This window comes from Mobula birostris, chromosome 31 (genome assembly GCF_030028105.1).
Source record: "Mobula birostris isolate sMobBir1 chromosome 31, sMobBir1.hap1, whole genome shotgun sequence".
NCBI classification, from domain to species: Eukaryota; Metazoa; Chordata; class Chondrichthyes; order Myliobatiformes; family Myliobatidae; genus Mobula; species Mobula birostris.
In genome coordinates this window covers 20,973,069-20,987,969 of record NC_092400.1, presented here as the reverse complement: position 1 = coordinate 20,987,969, position 14,901 = coordinate 20,973,069, and the positions used below count along the sequence as shown (strand labels likewise).

Here is a 14,901-nt window from a genome sequence, read left to right as displayed (position 1 = left end):
TTGTCATTTAGCTACAGTATGTACTTGTATACCATTGAATGAGACAATGTTCCTCTAAACCAGGGTGCAAAGCACCACAAAACACATAAGACACAATAACACACATAAAAGTTGCTGGTGAACACAGCAGGCCAGGCAGCATTTCTAGGAAGAGCATCTCTAGAGATGCTGCCTGGCCTGCTGCGTTCACCAACAATTTTTATGTGTGTTGCTTGAAATTCCAGCATCTGCAAATTTCCTCGTGTTTGCGTTTTTAAGATACAATAACTTGGGAAAGCAAAGACAAAATCTACAGATGAATTACGCATAGGTAAACAAAGTAAAGCGCATAAATTAAATAATGTAGGGTACAGAACAGATTAACCAGTGACACTTTGAATGCAACGCAGCAGGGAGTTCAGAAGCCTAATGGCCTGAGGGAAGGAACTGATTGCCACCCTAACCGTTCTTGTCTTTCTGCATCGGAGTCTCCTGCCTGAAGGTAGAAAGTCAAAGAGGATGCTGGATGGATGGGTGGGATCCTTGATAATACTAAGGGCCTTGCATACTCTGCGTTCCCCATTTCAGGTTGAGACCCTTCATCAGGGCTGTCTGACCTGCTGAGTTCCTCCAGCATTTTGTGTGTGCGTGCGCGTGTTACCTTGGATTTCCAGCATTTGCAGAATCTCTTGAATTTCTTATGCGCATTCCTTTTAAAATAGAATCTTACATGCTTGATATTTTTTTCTCTAACAAGCTGGATTCTGTTTCTTACCTGATTAGCTTTCTCTAAATTGGTCATGATCATCCCAACTTCATCTGCCCTAAAATAGATGCAAAACGTCAGTTTGACAGGAAACAACCTACAATCATGTGAAAAGGCTGCAAAATAGCAACTCATTACTTACTGCCGCAGTTGATTCACACCTACGATGCTACACTTTGCAATAGTGCTAGCCAGGCAAACGCTGATGCCAGGGCCACTGAAGTACCAGAAATTTTTAGGAAATGTAGTTCAGTTTCGAGGAACAATTCTTAATATGGTTAAATCAACTTGCATGTTGTTGTACATTTCGTGAGAATTGCAATTTAAAAACGTAATGTGCTATGCACCATTGGGAATTTCAATTGTATCAATAGTACGCTCTGAAGCACCTGGAATCGTGTTACAGTGTATATTAAGTCACATTGGTAACAGAGGAAAGCAGTGGTTTCACTTGTATTCTGCCTTCGATGACACTCTGCTCAACGTTAAATGAAGCTGCAGGTAGCTACGTATGATACCTGGCATACTGTAAATCATAACAAAAATGAAAACACGGACATTCAGATCTCTGTTATTACTATAGATCTTTGACACATGCATACAAAATCAGCTGGTGTTACAACAAATAGAGAATTGACTCAAGTAGGAAATTGGCCCCCAATTCAATTTTCTTCTCCTGTTTATCTGATGGTCAAGTTGAATTACACATGAAAACCTATTCCATTATTCCCAAGCTCTTGGCAGATTTGATTCCGTATAAAGTTTCCCCAAACGGAATGCATGTCCGATCCCCGTGCCTGGAGCTATCGAAATGTTCGGCCAGAATGAAACCAAGGAAACTGCTCCTGTAGGTTCTCACGAATAAAATGGCGGAGGCGTCTAAGTTTAAGAGAAACCGTAACAGCTCCTGTACTGCCAACCAAACATAGAACAAAAAGCGCCGTTAAAAAAACTTCACCTGATTACGTCATCATGGTTTGTTCTTCATCAAATTATGGTATTGCTTTGCACTGCTGGAACTATATGTTATAATTATGTGGTTCTGTCAGTGTTAGTCTTTGGTTTGTCCCGTTTTCTGTGATATCACTCCGGAGAAACATTGTATCACTTCTTAATGCACGTATGCATTTCCAAATGACAATAAAAGAGGACTGAGTGTTCTCCTAATCTAATCTAACGTCAGACCAGCCTCTTAAAGAGAACCCCAAATGAATATTGGTGGTCGTGAGTTACGCACGTTTCCAACCATTACATTACCCCACACCCTGACTGAGCACCATCAATAAACAAAAACAGCACTTAGAGAGCCTAAAAGGTGAGGTGGTTTCCCTTTTTAGTCAAGGTTATATATTTACTGAAACCCAGGGGGCCCAAGAATCTGAAAGTGATTACTGATATTTGAACAGAGAAACAGAAAGTGTCAATGCCAGCATCAATGACGTCGTCAGTGAACAGGCAAGTTGCTACTTCGGGTATTTACTCAACGCAAGCAGCTGGTGCTATATTTAAGGGCCGCACCCTACACTTTTGCCTGCTTCTTTCACAATGCCAATTACACTATTAGACCGCCAAAGTGGCGGGTTCAATTCCCGCCACTGTCCGTAAGGAGTTTGCACGTCGCCCTGGGACTGCGTGGGTTTCCTCTGGGTGCTCCAGTTTCCCTTCCACGTTTCAAAGGCGTATGGGTTAGTAGGTTAGTTGGTCACATCGGGCCACGCAGGCTCGCTGGGCTGCACGCAGCCTACCTTCTTTCATCAGTCGGGCAGTGGTTAGCACAGCGCTTTCCGGGTTCAATTCCCGCCGCTGCTTGTAAGGAGTTTTTAACATTTCCTCGTGACCCCGTGGGTTTCCCTCCGGGTGCTCCAGTTTCCTCTCACAGTCCAAAGACGTACCACGTCAGAGGTTAATTGCTCATTGTAAATTGTCCATGATTAGACTTGGATTAAATCAGGGGAGTGCTGGGCGATGCAGCTGGAAGGACTGGAAGGGGCTATTCTGTGCTGTAGCTCTATAATTAATACATAGATAGATAGATAGATAAATAAATAAATAAAGGTTTCTTACCATGCTGCATCTCTAAAATAAAAATTAAAATTGCCTGCTTTCTGTGTATGCTTAAGATTTTAACAACCTATTTCTACCTATAATTTATCATACGTAAGAAAAACATTTAACTAAACAAGCCAACTACATTAGTTGTTTCACATTAGTTTGATAGTGTAAATTTCACAGTTCCTAAACAGTTGATCAATTCACCTGAATTTGCTAAATGTCAAACTCAAGTACAGCATTTGGTAAAACCAATTGAGAAACATTCCTGATCTTTTGCAAATAACTGGATTTGTGCTAATCTTTTAAAAAGTTATTCTATTCTGCTCATGTTTTTGACTTGGGGCTGTGTTTATTTTCTGCTGTGAATAAATCCCAAGAAGCTTATTAGTTTTAGGAATCTTCATCAGAACTGTAAAGTGATGAAAGAGCTGCCAATGATCTACGAGCAATTACTGTGCAAATATTAACCAGTGCCCCCAAAGAGGGCCACAACCTTGTCGTAGGGTTTGGAGGCTTGCGTGCCTCAATGACTTAGAGAGCTACATTGGCTGGAGTCAGGGCTTTGTACTTTGGCTCTTGGTAGGGTCACCCGTGCCAAACAGGTCAAAGGGTAGAGGCCAGACTAAGAGTGGTCCATCAGTCCTCCAGGTTTAAGGGGTTCAGCTCAGGGCCGGTCAAACGAAACTGTTACGGAAAGAGCAGCAGAGAATCCTTCTACATCTGAGTGCGACAGTGTTCCTGAGTCTCCACCCGGGACTTGCGTGACTGACCAGGAGGAAGCTACTGACATGATGAAGGAAGCCCAGAACACCACCAGAGATGGAGGACCTTCATTGCTGCCCTAAACGCCAGTGGCATAACGGGCAGTAAGTAAGTAATCAACCAGTGACCTGCTCAAGACCAACATCCATTCAGGTCAGTTCCAGAGGCAGACATCCCACCTCTCCTGGAAGTTCCGGGACTCTCCCGCATATTGATAATGGCTCACTGATGCCCGCAAATTATATACAATATCCCGGAAATCGATATATATATATATATATATATATATATAGATATAGATAGAGATAGATAGAGAGAGATAGATAGAGAGGGAGGGAGAGGGGAGGGAGAGGGGAGGGAGAGGAGGAGAGGGGAGGGGAGGGGAGGGGAGGGGAGGGAGAGGAGGAGAGGGGAGGGGAGAGGAGGGAGAGGAGGAGAGGGGAGGGGAGAGGAGGGAGAGGAGGAGAGGAGAGGAGAGGAGAGGGAGGGGAGGGGAGGGGTAGGGGGAGGGGGAGGGGGAGGAGGAGAGGAGGGGGAGGGGGAGGGGGGAGGAGGAGAGGAGAGGAGGGGAGGGGGAGGGGGAGGGGGAGGGGAGGGGGAAGGGGAGGGAGAAAGAGAGAGCGAGAGAACGCACACGCACCATGGCAGAGTGCTCCAAAAAAAATTATAAAACGAACGTCACCCCAGACTACCCTAAAGGGTACCCCTGCCTAATAGGGGTCAAAAATAATGACAGTGTTGCTCGCTGCACTGCTTGCAACAGTGACTTTTCTATTGCCCATGGTGGGTAAAGACTGTAAAAGATGTGCTGAGGTGAGTTTAACAGGTGTCATTCGTTCATTAGCATCGCTAACGTTATTTAAACTAGCTGGCCAGCTGCTAAGGAGCTACTCTATTGCAGACATCCCACCTCTCCCGGAAGTTCCGGGAGTCTCCCGCAAATTGATGGTGCTACCTCCCTGAAATGAGTTTTTGCAGGGTGGGATGTCTGCTGAGGTATCTTGCCCGGTCTCTGACTGCACAAGCTCACGGCTGAAAGTGGTGAAGACTGAAAGATGCCTCCACAGGGAGATGATATAGAACCAGCAACAGTCTGCATGCAAACATTAACAACCATATAAGAATCTCAACACCATCCAGGATGTTTAAAACCCTGCTTGATTTCCACATTATTCCACCTTGATCCCAATTCTTTCCTGTGGTTTTTGGTGTGCCAATCAAGACTGGATACATATGTTGAATTTTGGGTGGACAATCTACCTTTGGAAGAACTGTAAAACCGGGATTCCCACCGCCGATGTAAGGAGTTTGTGCGATCTCCCTGTGACCGAGTGGGTTTCCTCCGGGTACTCTAGGTCTCTTCCCACAGTCCTGTGGCTAGGCGAGGGTTAAATCAGGGGATTGCTGGGCAGCGTGGGTTGAAGGGCCAACTCTGCCCTGTACCTCAATAAATAAGTAAACCAACAAACCGGTGCTTTCTTGCCATGTGCTACCTTCAGGATACGCGGTGCTACTGGACAATCGGAAACTGGCAAGATCTTTCAGGAGTGCCACCATCACAGGCGCCTGCCCCCAAGCTTTGTCCATTGAACAGAGCCCTTCACCAGGCCACACCTCCTGTCAGACATCCTGCTCTCCGGACCTTTGTCTTGGCCTCTGAATCAGGGCAAAACCTTCCCTCTCTCACCACCTGCAGCAACCCCTCCACGTGGCCAGCCCCAAACTAGAACCTGCCCCCTTTGCTCACTTTGCTTCCACTTTTATTCTGAATGACCTTGACTTTGATGGAAGCTTTGAAGCCAACATCCTTTCTCCCAACCCCCACATCGCCATGGTAAAGGCAGAAAACTCAATTATGATAAACTTACAAGTTAGTTTTACCGCTCTAACTTTATATCCTTCGGATTTTACCCTGTTTTGCATTTTTAAGAAGTTACTGACATACAGTAGAACCTTTGGGTGTATGGGATGTCCTGGGAGGGGTAGCCCTTCTGGTGAGGGGGCTTGTCACGTCCATTCACTCACCTTTGGTCCCCAACGGACACTCAGTTCTCACCTGTGGCTCCAAGTAGCTGTTTGAACGTGACGGCAACCACACCCCAGTACACTGCTTCAACCGGCGGGCTAAACCAGGTGAGAGCAGCAGGTGGGCCTCATATCCCCATGAGATGGGGAACACGCCTGTCCTAGCATGTGAAGTCGGCTCTGGTGGACTGGGCGGATGAGATCTACTGGGAGATCCAACCGCCAGGAAGGCGGTTCTGCAACGCTCCGCGGAGAGTGGGGGGGGGGGGCTCGGCAAGGTAGAGCAGGTGTGACGGGCGTCGACCGCAACCAAGGAAGATCCCAGTTTGTGACGCCTGTTCGTACCTATGGAGCCGGACTTCCAAGGTGGAGAGAGTGGAGCTGCCCAAGTTCAGCGGCTTCTCCACTTTAAACTCTCCCAAACAAGGTTTCCCGTCATCGTCGGACATGACGAACGACCACCACTGACACCAATTCCTACCCACAACTAGCAGTGGAAGCTTTGGTCAGGGAACTCAGCATAACTACTTAAGTGAGCCTGAACTTGAGGAAATAAACTGCCGCTACCCTGCATGTCCAGCCCCTTAATTCTGCAATGGAAAGCCAGACTTGTGTGCCCTGGATGTCAAAAAGCGGGAGTTCACTCCTGGTCAGTTTAACAGTTAAAAAACTAAACATCAAAAACAGAAAACACCAGTTATGCTTACACTACTTATAGCCGTGCTGCAACTGTTAATTAAAATATTTTATTTTACAGCCCAATTTCACACATTAGCATTTTCAGCCCCATTTGTTAATAGATGCTCATTAATTCTCTCCACTCGAGGATTAGGAGAACAATCTCCAGACCCAAACTAGTTCAGGAAGTTTGGACAATTTCCATTGTTCAGTAATTTCTAAATGCATCAGCAGCAGAAAACTAATACCTTGTGAAAGTGCAGCTACTTTCAAAGGACAGAAAACTTCCTGTATTTTCCTCCAGTCGTCTTTCAACGGATGAGTTCACATACCCCGACATCTCTTACAATCCCCCGCCCACCTCAATATTGGCTTCTTTTTTCTACCATTTCTTTTTTCCCTTTCGTTTTACATACCAGCTTTAGGCTACAAAGACAGACTCTCATTCAATGTGTGATCTCATCTTCATTCCCCTGCTAGTCTTCCCACCCCTATCCTCCTACAACACGAAACTCGTGCGCTGGAAGTATATCTGCTTAAGGCAGTGCTTCCAGCACCTGCAGTTTTCTGTCCAATTAATTTCGCCCTGCAAAAGCTAAACTACAATGTTCCTGACGCAACCAGAAATAAAACATGCTGAGTGCGATCGCTTGTAGGCATGTGGGGTCAACATATTAAACGCCTTTTCTTCTTGTTCTGATCTAAACATTGCAGCAGTCAAACACAAAGATTATTAAGCACAGAGTTCCCTCCTACTGATCCAACTGTGCTGCACAAGCAGGGTACTCCGATCAAACCTGGTCACAGCACCACAGAGCTTCATACATTGCTACGTACCTCTATTCGTTGACCAGCTAGTAGAGAGCATAGAACATAGAACAGTTCGGCACAGAAACAGGCCACTCGGCCCACAATGTTGTGCTGAACCAGCTAAAAAGCCAATCAAAAGCCCCCAGACCCCAATAGATAGATAGATAGATATACTTTATTAATCCCGAGGGAAATTTGGAAATCCCTCCCACATACACAATGTCTGTATCCCTCCATCTTCCATGTGCCTATCTAAACGTCTCTTAAAAGCCTCTAATGTATTTGCCTCTACCACCATACCGGGCAGCACATTCCAGGCAAAGACTTTTAATATGATATGCTGGCCAGTCCTGTAATTGGGCGACAGAGCTGCAGCACTGACTTCTGATTATTGAAAGCACCACTGACCTGTTGTTTCTGTTAAATCTGATATCCCAATAGACTGTATTTTATTAAAATAATAAGTGACATTTAATTATAACGCACAGAATGTCGCGTCCTAGGCTTAGCTGCTAATTTTCAATCAGCTCCTTAATTAGAACAAGTAATTTGCTGAGGGCAAAAAGAAAATACAGCTCAAAATTGCCCAAGTAGTTTTGTACATTGAGTTCCTCGGCCTCCGCTCACCACACCAGTCTTACCCCTGCTCTATAGAATGGGCAGCAGATGCACATCGAAGGCGATCAGGTCCTCGTTGAACTAAGTTTTGTTTCTCCCACTTTTGTTTTCATTTTGTTACTTGCAATGCAACTCCCTCTTGGCCTCCACCGAAAATGTATGTACGACCATGCTAACTGGGTAGCACATCATTTAGACGGATATAGGATTTGTCACAGGAAATTACACTGCAATAAATCTTGAATGTATGTCACACCTATTGCCAGCATTCATTCAGTCATGTAGCTTTCGTAGTTACTGTTACAATAATGTGAATAAGATCAGGCTTTGCAGTCCCTACCTCTCAAAAATGATCTAGTTAACCTTCTATTTCACTTTCCAACTCTAAGCCCACATCAACTGGTTCTACTTGAATCCAAATATCCATTGGTCTCAAATCTTAAAACACACTCGGAGACTGAGCATGCACAGGATCCTGGGATTTAAATTCCCAAGGATTCACAACCTTTCCCATTTCAATCCTAAGCCATTTTGAGACTAGTCATCCCCGGCTCCTGGGTCTCCAGATGGGAAAACAGCCCCTCAAACCCTACCTTAAGAGGCTGACAAGAATTTAAATGGAGTAACGAAATCCATTTAGTTCACTCAATAAAAGAACCCCAGGCTATTAAACTACGGAGAATAAACCTGGTGAACTTTTGTAACCACGGGCAAATCTCCACCTAAGTTAGGATACCAACAGTGAACACAGTACAGCATAGCACATTAACTTCACAACAGATTCTAAGTGGCCATTTCAGCTATAGTAACATTCATTAGTGTTCTGTAATGGCTCAGAGAGCCACCCAAAAATTGGGTGTGAACTGTTTTATGAATTCTCCATTTTTGCTGATTTTTAAATAGACTGCTATTAATATTTTCTCTTGGATTGATATAAGAATAACATTAATACTGCTAATATATATTGTTTGTTAACAACACATAATTCGACGGTGGATACTGGGGAAGTAACCACCCCATAAAGAAATGATTCTGAACATCCAGCCAAAAGGTGGTAAATCACAGGGCTCATTAACTGCAGCTAAAGTAACAACATTTTCCTGCAGGTCACCTACCTACAGGAAAGATTCAAACAAGGTTGAAAGAGTAGAGAGAAAATTCACAAGGTTGTCACTGGGTCTGGAGGACCTGAGTTATAAGGAAAGATTGAATTGTTTAGGACTGTATTCTTCAGAATGTAGAAGACTGAGGGGAGATTTGATAGAGATATACAAAATTATGAGGGGTATAGATAGAGTAAACGCAAGAAGGCTTTTCCCACTGAGATTGGGTGGGACTACAACCAGAGGTCATGGGTTAAGGGTGAAAGGAGAGAAGTTTAAGGGGAGCATGAAGGGAAACTTCGTCACTCCGAGGGTTGTGAGAGTGTGGAACGAGCTGCCAGCACTAGTGGTGCACATGAGTTTGATTTTAAAGTTTAAGCGAAGTGTGGATAGGTACATGGACAGCAGAGGTATGGAGGGCTATGGTCCTGGTGTGGGTCGATGGGAGTAGGCTGTTCAAATGGTTTCGGCATGGACTAGATGGGCCAAAGGGCCTGTTTCTGTGCTGGGGTTCTCTACAACTCTAATCACTATGAGGTTTTAGCCAGAAGGGCATGCTTCCAGATGAAGGGAAGATGAAAACTAGCAGTGGGCTGTTCTGCTGCGGAGCACCATCGTGGCTTTACGAGGGAAGGGGTTGGGATCTGACTCTCGTGCTGTGCCTCTGTTTAAAGGCAGCAGGCTCGCCATGGAAAGACTTATGTGATTACAGAAACATGTGATCCTGGCTTTTGCAATTAAGAGGGTTCATCCCACTTCCTCTTCTCTGGTCCGTGTAAACATTCTGTATCGGACTGCTGGTGGTTATTTAAAGCAGCTGCACATCTTTGGCAAACAGGGAGTTGCTTATAAAATGTCAATTGGAATTAAAAAGAGTCAAACTTTCAAAGTAAATTGAGGAAGACGAAATTGTGAAAGTAAAAAAGGAATTAAAAAGGGACCACAGTTTTTTGACTGAATGAATTATTTGGGATCTTTTTTTAAATCCCCATGGGCTTCTTTTAACCTTCACACTGGTCAGAACACATATAGTGACATCAATGATCCAACACTATTGAAATAACAGACTCAGCAATAATGCTATTTCGTGTCAGATGTAACCTAAATAATAAGTGGTTTAATAAAGAAAGTTGCTACTTGGGACTTCACCGGCTCATGTTTAAAAATAAACCTACAGAAAAAAAATGTTGACTGAATGCCAAAATGTATTTTTATAGCATGAGAGCGTCTGACTTCTGAGGCAGGGTCATTTAATAAACACAGTCCCGAGGACAGCTTGCACTGGAAGGCAGGCCACTATCAATCTCATGCCCACCCAACACAGTATCATTCACGTAATCTGTCCAACATCAAGACATTAATAAAAGGCTATATTGTCAGACGTTAAGGTAAAGATCCATACTGATAGAATTGCGTACAGATGCAGAAAGCTGCTGAGTGTGACATGAGAGACGCAAAACATAATTCATGATGGCCATCATGTCACAGCACAGTCAAACAACCTCCAGGCAGCTGTTTCCGGTGTGAATGGTATACCTCAGTTTTTTACGAAACTAACTAATCGCCAAAAAATAGAGTTTGGGCCCCAGATCAGAGTTGAACTCATTTAGCTAAGTTCCCACCATATCCAATGTCACCCACGAGGGACCTGAGGAATTCTGAGTGATGCCACTCAGAGAGCCAAACGGAGCAGACGCCCTGCAGGTACAATGGGGCAAAAGGAAGTGCAAACATAAGCAAGCAAACGCCAAATACACTGTGAGCAACAGCCATTACCTTTGCTCATGCAATTCTGGACCAAAGTAGCACAAAGCCCCCGAAGCAATCAATACCTGGGCAGCCTTTCCCTCCCTCCAGAGTGAAGACCTGAGGTAACAATGCAATTTGCATTCCAATAGCATGTCAAAGAACGTTATCTCCCATTTATCAAAGTTTGACAAGTATAAGGTTGCTCGTCGTCGAATTATCTTGACCCTTCCCTCCTCATGAATGTGAGCTGAAGCAATGGCTGTATTGTTCTACGATTACATGAACTACTCAACATTCCTGGAAGTTGATTTATATGGAAAAGAGAGAAGCCTTGTATAACTTTTAATAATGCAATATTAACGTTGTGCTTGGCTGATTAAATTAATAATTCTTCTCCTGAAGCCACTATTGGGTGAAATATTCCTCAATTCCTCTCGGAGCGAGCACACTTTAGGAAGGAAAGATTGCGCGAGTTGCGATTACTTACTTCACTGCTGCCTCTTCATCATATTTACACTTCAGGTCCAGGAGCTCTGTTTGTGTTGTCTTCAAAGCTGAACAGTAGATAAATAAAGCAAAATGATGATAAAGAATCACATGACTTAAATCTGCAATTACTGTCATACAGAAAGCTGCATAGTTCGTTTCATCAGATGCCTCTACATACTTAAAGGGGCTGGATATATTGTCTGCTGTGGCATCAGATTTAGACTGCATGGTAACACACACACACACACACACACACACACACACACACACACACACACACACACACACACACACACACACAAAATGCTGGGGGAACTCAGCAGGCCAGGCAGAATCTACAGGAAAGAGTAAATAGTCGACATTTCGGGCCGAGACCTTTCAGCAGGACTGGAAAAAAAAGAGATGAGAAGTCAGAGTAAGAAGGTGGGGGAGGAAGTACAAGGTGGTAGGTGATGGGTGAAACAGAAAGGGAGGTGAAGAGCTGGAAATTCGATAGGTGAAAGAGATTAAAGGGCTGGAGAAGGGGGAATCTGATAGAAGAGGATAGAAGGCCAGGGAAGAAAGAAAAAGGGGGAGGAGCCCCAGAGGGAGGTGATGGGCAGCTGCAGAGATAAGGTGAGAGAGGGAAATGGGAATGGGGAATGGAGAATGGTGAAGGCGGGGGGACGATTACCGGAAGTTTGAGAAATCGATGATCATGCCATCAGGTTGGAGGTTAGATTGCACGGTTGTATGCTACAGTACAACAGCAATAGCCACACTTTGTAGCATATAATTTGGCAATGATTTTTAAAATATTTAACCATTGCAAACGACAGAAAAATTGTAGCTGCGTGGGATGACTCAAATATTCTACAGAGAGCAGACTGTAGAAACGGTGGGATAACTATTGCAAGATGCTGCATCAGAGGCCAATACATGCAATTGTTGCAAATAGTCTGACAGCCAGCAGTCAGTAGAAATGGTAGGATAAATTTTGCATGAAGATGCTTGAATATGATGGAGTTGGGGGTGAATACTGCACTGTGGAGAGCTGCAAACAGAGTGAGTGAGGTCAGTAGGACACTGCAGCAGAAACGTGAGTTGGAACTGCTGGGCAGAAGTTGTACAAGAAGTTGGCGAGGTCGCGCCCAGAGAAACGTGCAGAGTTTTGGTTATACTGTTGTTATAGGAAAGTTGTCAATCAGCTAGAAAGCATGCAAAGGTTTGCAAGAGTGTTGCCAAAACTTGAGGGCTTGAGTTGTCGGGAGAGGTGGATTAGGTTAGCACATTATTTCTTGGTGTGTAGGATACTGAGGGGTGACTTTATAGAGAAGTGCAAAACCATGAGGGACACAGAGTGAATGGACAGTCATCTTCCAGAGAAAGGGAATTCAAAACCTCGAGGATATAGGCTGAAGAGAAAGGAAAGATTTCAAAGGGACCCAAGGATCGAATTCTTCAAGCCGAGAGTGGTGCAGATATGGAACGAAGTGCTAGAGAGAAGCACAGTAACATTTAAAAGGTACTCACACAGGTACCTGAATAGGAAAGGTTTAGAGCAGGGATTTCCCAATTTTTTTTTATGACATGGACCAATACCATTAAGCAAGGTTGGTCAAATGCAGACAAGTGGGGCTAGCTTAGTTGTGTATCTTGGATGGCATTGACAAGTTGTGTTGAAGGCCTGTTTCCATGGTGTATCTATGAATAGGGAAACAGCCGTTACTTACAAAATCCTTTGGGACAGACGATGACTGGCTTCCAGTCAGGTTCTAAAGTGAATGTTAAGATGAGTCCGGAAACTGAAGACCCCTTCAGCGATGAGGCAGGTGGACTATCTATGAAGTGCTCCTCCCATTAAAATTTATTCCTGATTTCTGTGTGCTCCTGCCGTACTGCCATCCTCTTTCTCCTCCTCCACCTTGAACAGTCATGGGCCAAGGCCTCTGATGAAGCAGGGACGGGTATCCAAAAAGGCTTCGAGAACAACTTTGAATCACCCTATCTGCTTGGCAATCTCTTTCCATGACAGTGATCAGAATAGTATGTCTGAAACTAGGTGTGTGAATGCTGTGCTCTGCCAATGGACTCTGGGACCATCATTAGAGTCCCACTACTGGGGATGCTGACTTGGGCGAGAGTGCTAACTCTGGCTCACTTTTCCTTCCACTGACATGAGAATTCTGCAGCGACTGCATTGGTGGCATCTTGCCAGTGCCTTGAGGAACCTGCTACAAGTATGTAGAAGAGCAAGAATCAATGCTGACAAGTGTTACTTCCACCTCTGAGGTCTTGACCTTCAAGCACACTTTTCCCTCATCCAATCAAAGGCAGAGGTGACACACTGCTATTCACCACCACCTTCTTCTTCATCATCTGCCACCAAAACTGCCTACCTGAGATAGTCCCATTTGGCCATGTTTGGCCCAGATCTCTCTAAAGCATTTCCATTTACATACCTCTCTTTTAAATATTGTAACTTGTACCCAACTTCACAGCTCATTCCACATTGCCATCACCTTCTGTATTATGAGAAAGTTGACCCTTAAATCCCCCTTAAATCTTTTCTCTTTCTCCCTGTATCCATGCCTTCCAGTTTTAAAACCCTCCCCATCCTGGGAAGATGGACCATTTACCTAATCTAAGCCCCTCATGATTTTTACCTTCTATAACTTCATCGTCCAATACTCCCACCAGAAAAAACACTGTAACACGATTCTGAATCTTTTCCATGACGATTCCAGCTTAAAGACATCCTTCCAGACATGCACACAATATTTTCGGTGCAGCCTCACCAACTTCAACATGAAGTTCCATACTCAATGTCCTGACTCATGATGTCCAATGCCTTCTTCAGTGCCCCAACTACCCAAGTTATTTTCAGGGAATGATGGATCAATCCCCATAGGTTTTAACTGATCTACAACAATTTTGAAGTCTCTGCTGTTTACAATACAAGCTGTGCCCTAGTTTTATTTAATAAAATGCAATACTTTGCACTTGCTAAGCCTTGCTGGAAGGGATCTCCTGAGACATGTTTCCCATGATCCTACCATGAACCATTACTGTTGGCGGGCTATCTTGTACAGTAGGGGGAGGTCAGTATGGGGCCTTGGCCTTGCAGATGTTGAGTGCAGCAAAGCCCATCTTCCCACATGCCTCACTCAATGAGACAATGAAAGCCTGGAGCTCAACTTTCCAACACTTGCAAACACAAGCACTGACTGAAAACTGCAGTTTGTCCAGTGAGGCTGGTGTTGGAAATCAGCTTTTTTAAATAATACTTTTTATATAAGATTTGTACTGTTAACACACTCACTGGCAGAAAGCAGTACAGCAGCTAAACCAACCATTTATCACCTTTCTCATTTTTCATTGGCTAAGTATTAGCACATTACCCATGTGATATAAATGGTTTAATTATGTAGCCTATTATCTAGTTTTACTCCTATCTAAGGAATTTTCCTTATCTTATCTATAAAAGTAATGGATTTTTCAGAGCCATCATCCTTTTCTGCTTGCTTCTTTTATTCCTTTCATCTCTCAGGTCTTTAGTTTGCTTCATATTTGTATATTTGTTTGTATTCTAAAGTAAACTATCATTGGGATTAAGACTGCTCGTCATTCTTGACTCCCAGAAGAACCCTAAGGATCAGAAAGTAAACAGAGATCCGAGAGAGTACTGAGGTCCTTGTGGGAAGCTACTATCAGCCGATTAACTTCTCCATTAGTTCTGAGAATTAGCTCCAATCCCACAGGGCTCTTGTTGGAGATGAGGTGCAGCATTGCTAAAGAAAATTCAAAAGGAGTGTCTGTCGTGGGAAATTCTGAGACTCTACTGCGGTGATGAGGCCACAATCAGGTTGGAGAAGCAACGTCCTATGTTTC

General features: G+C 44.2%; 1 protein-coding gene across 9 annotated transcripts in view; it reads right to left on the bottom strand.

Moving 5' to 3' along the window:
• The window catches only part of cux2b (cut-like homeobox 2b), a 361,816-nt gene that overhangs the window by 68,154 nt on the left and 278,761 nt on the right, over positions 1-14,901 (bottom strand). For all 9 annotated transcript variants that reach the window (XR_011883734.1, XR_011883735.1, XM_072248032.1 and 6 more), the window contains 2 exons: positions 11,030-11,096; positions 755-803 (listed from right to left, as the gene is read on the bottom strand). Coding sequence is in view for 7 of the 9 variants with exons in the window: in XM_072248032.1 (XP_072104133.1) it covers positions 755-803; positions 11,030-11,096 (116 nt within the window). In the remaining 2 variants the exon portion in view is untranslated. The remainder of the gene's footprint in view (positions 1-754; positions 804-11,029; positions 11,097-14,901) is intronic.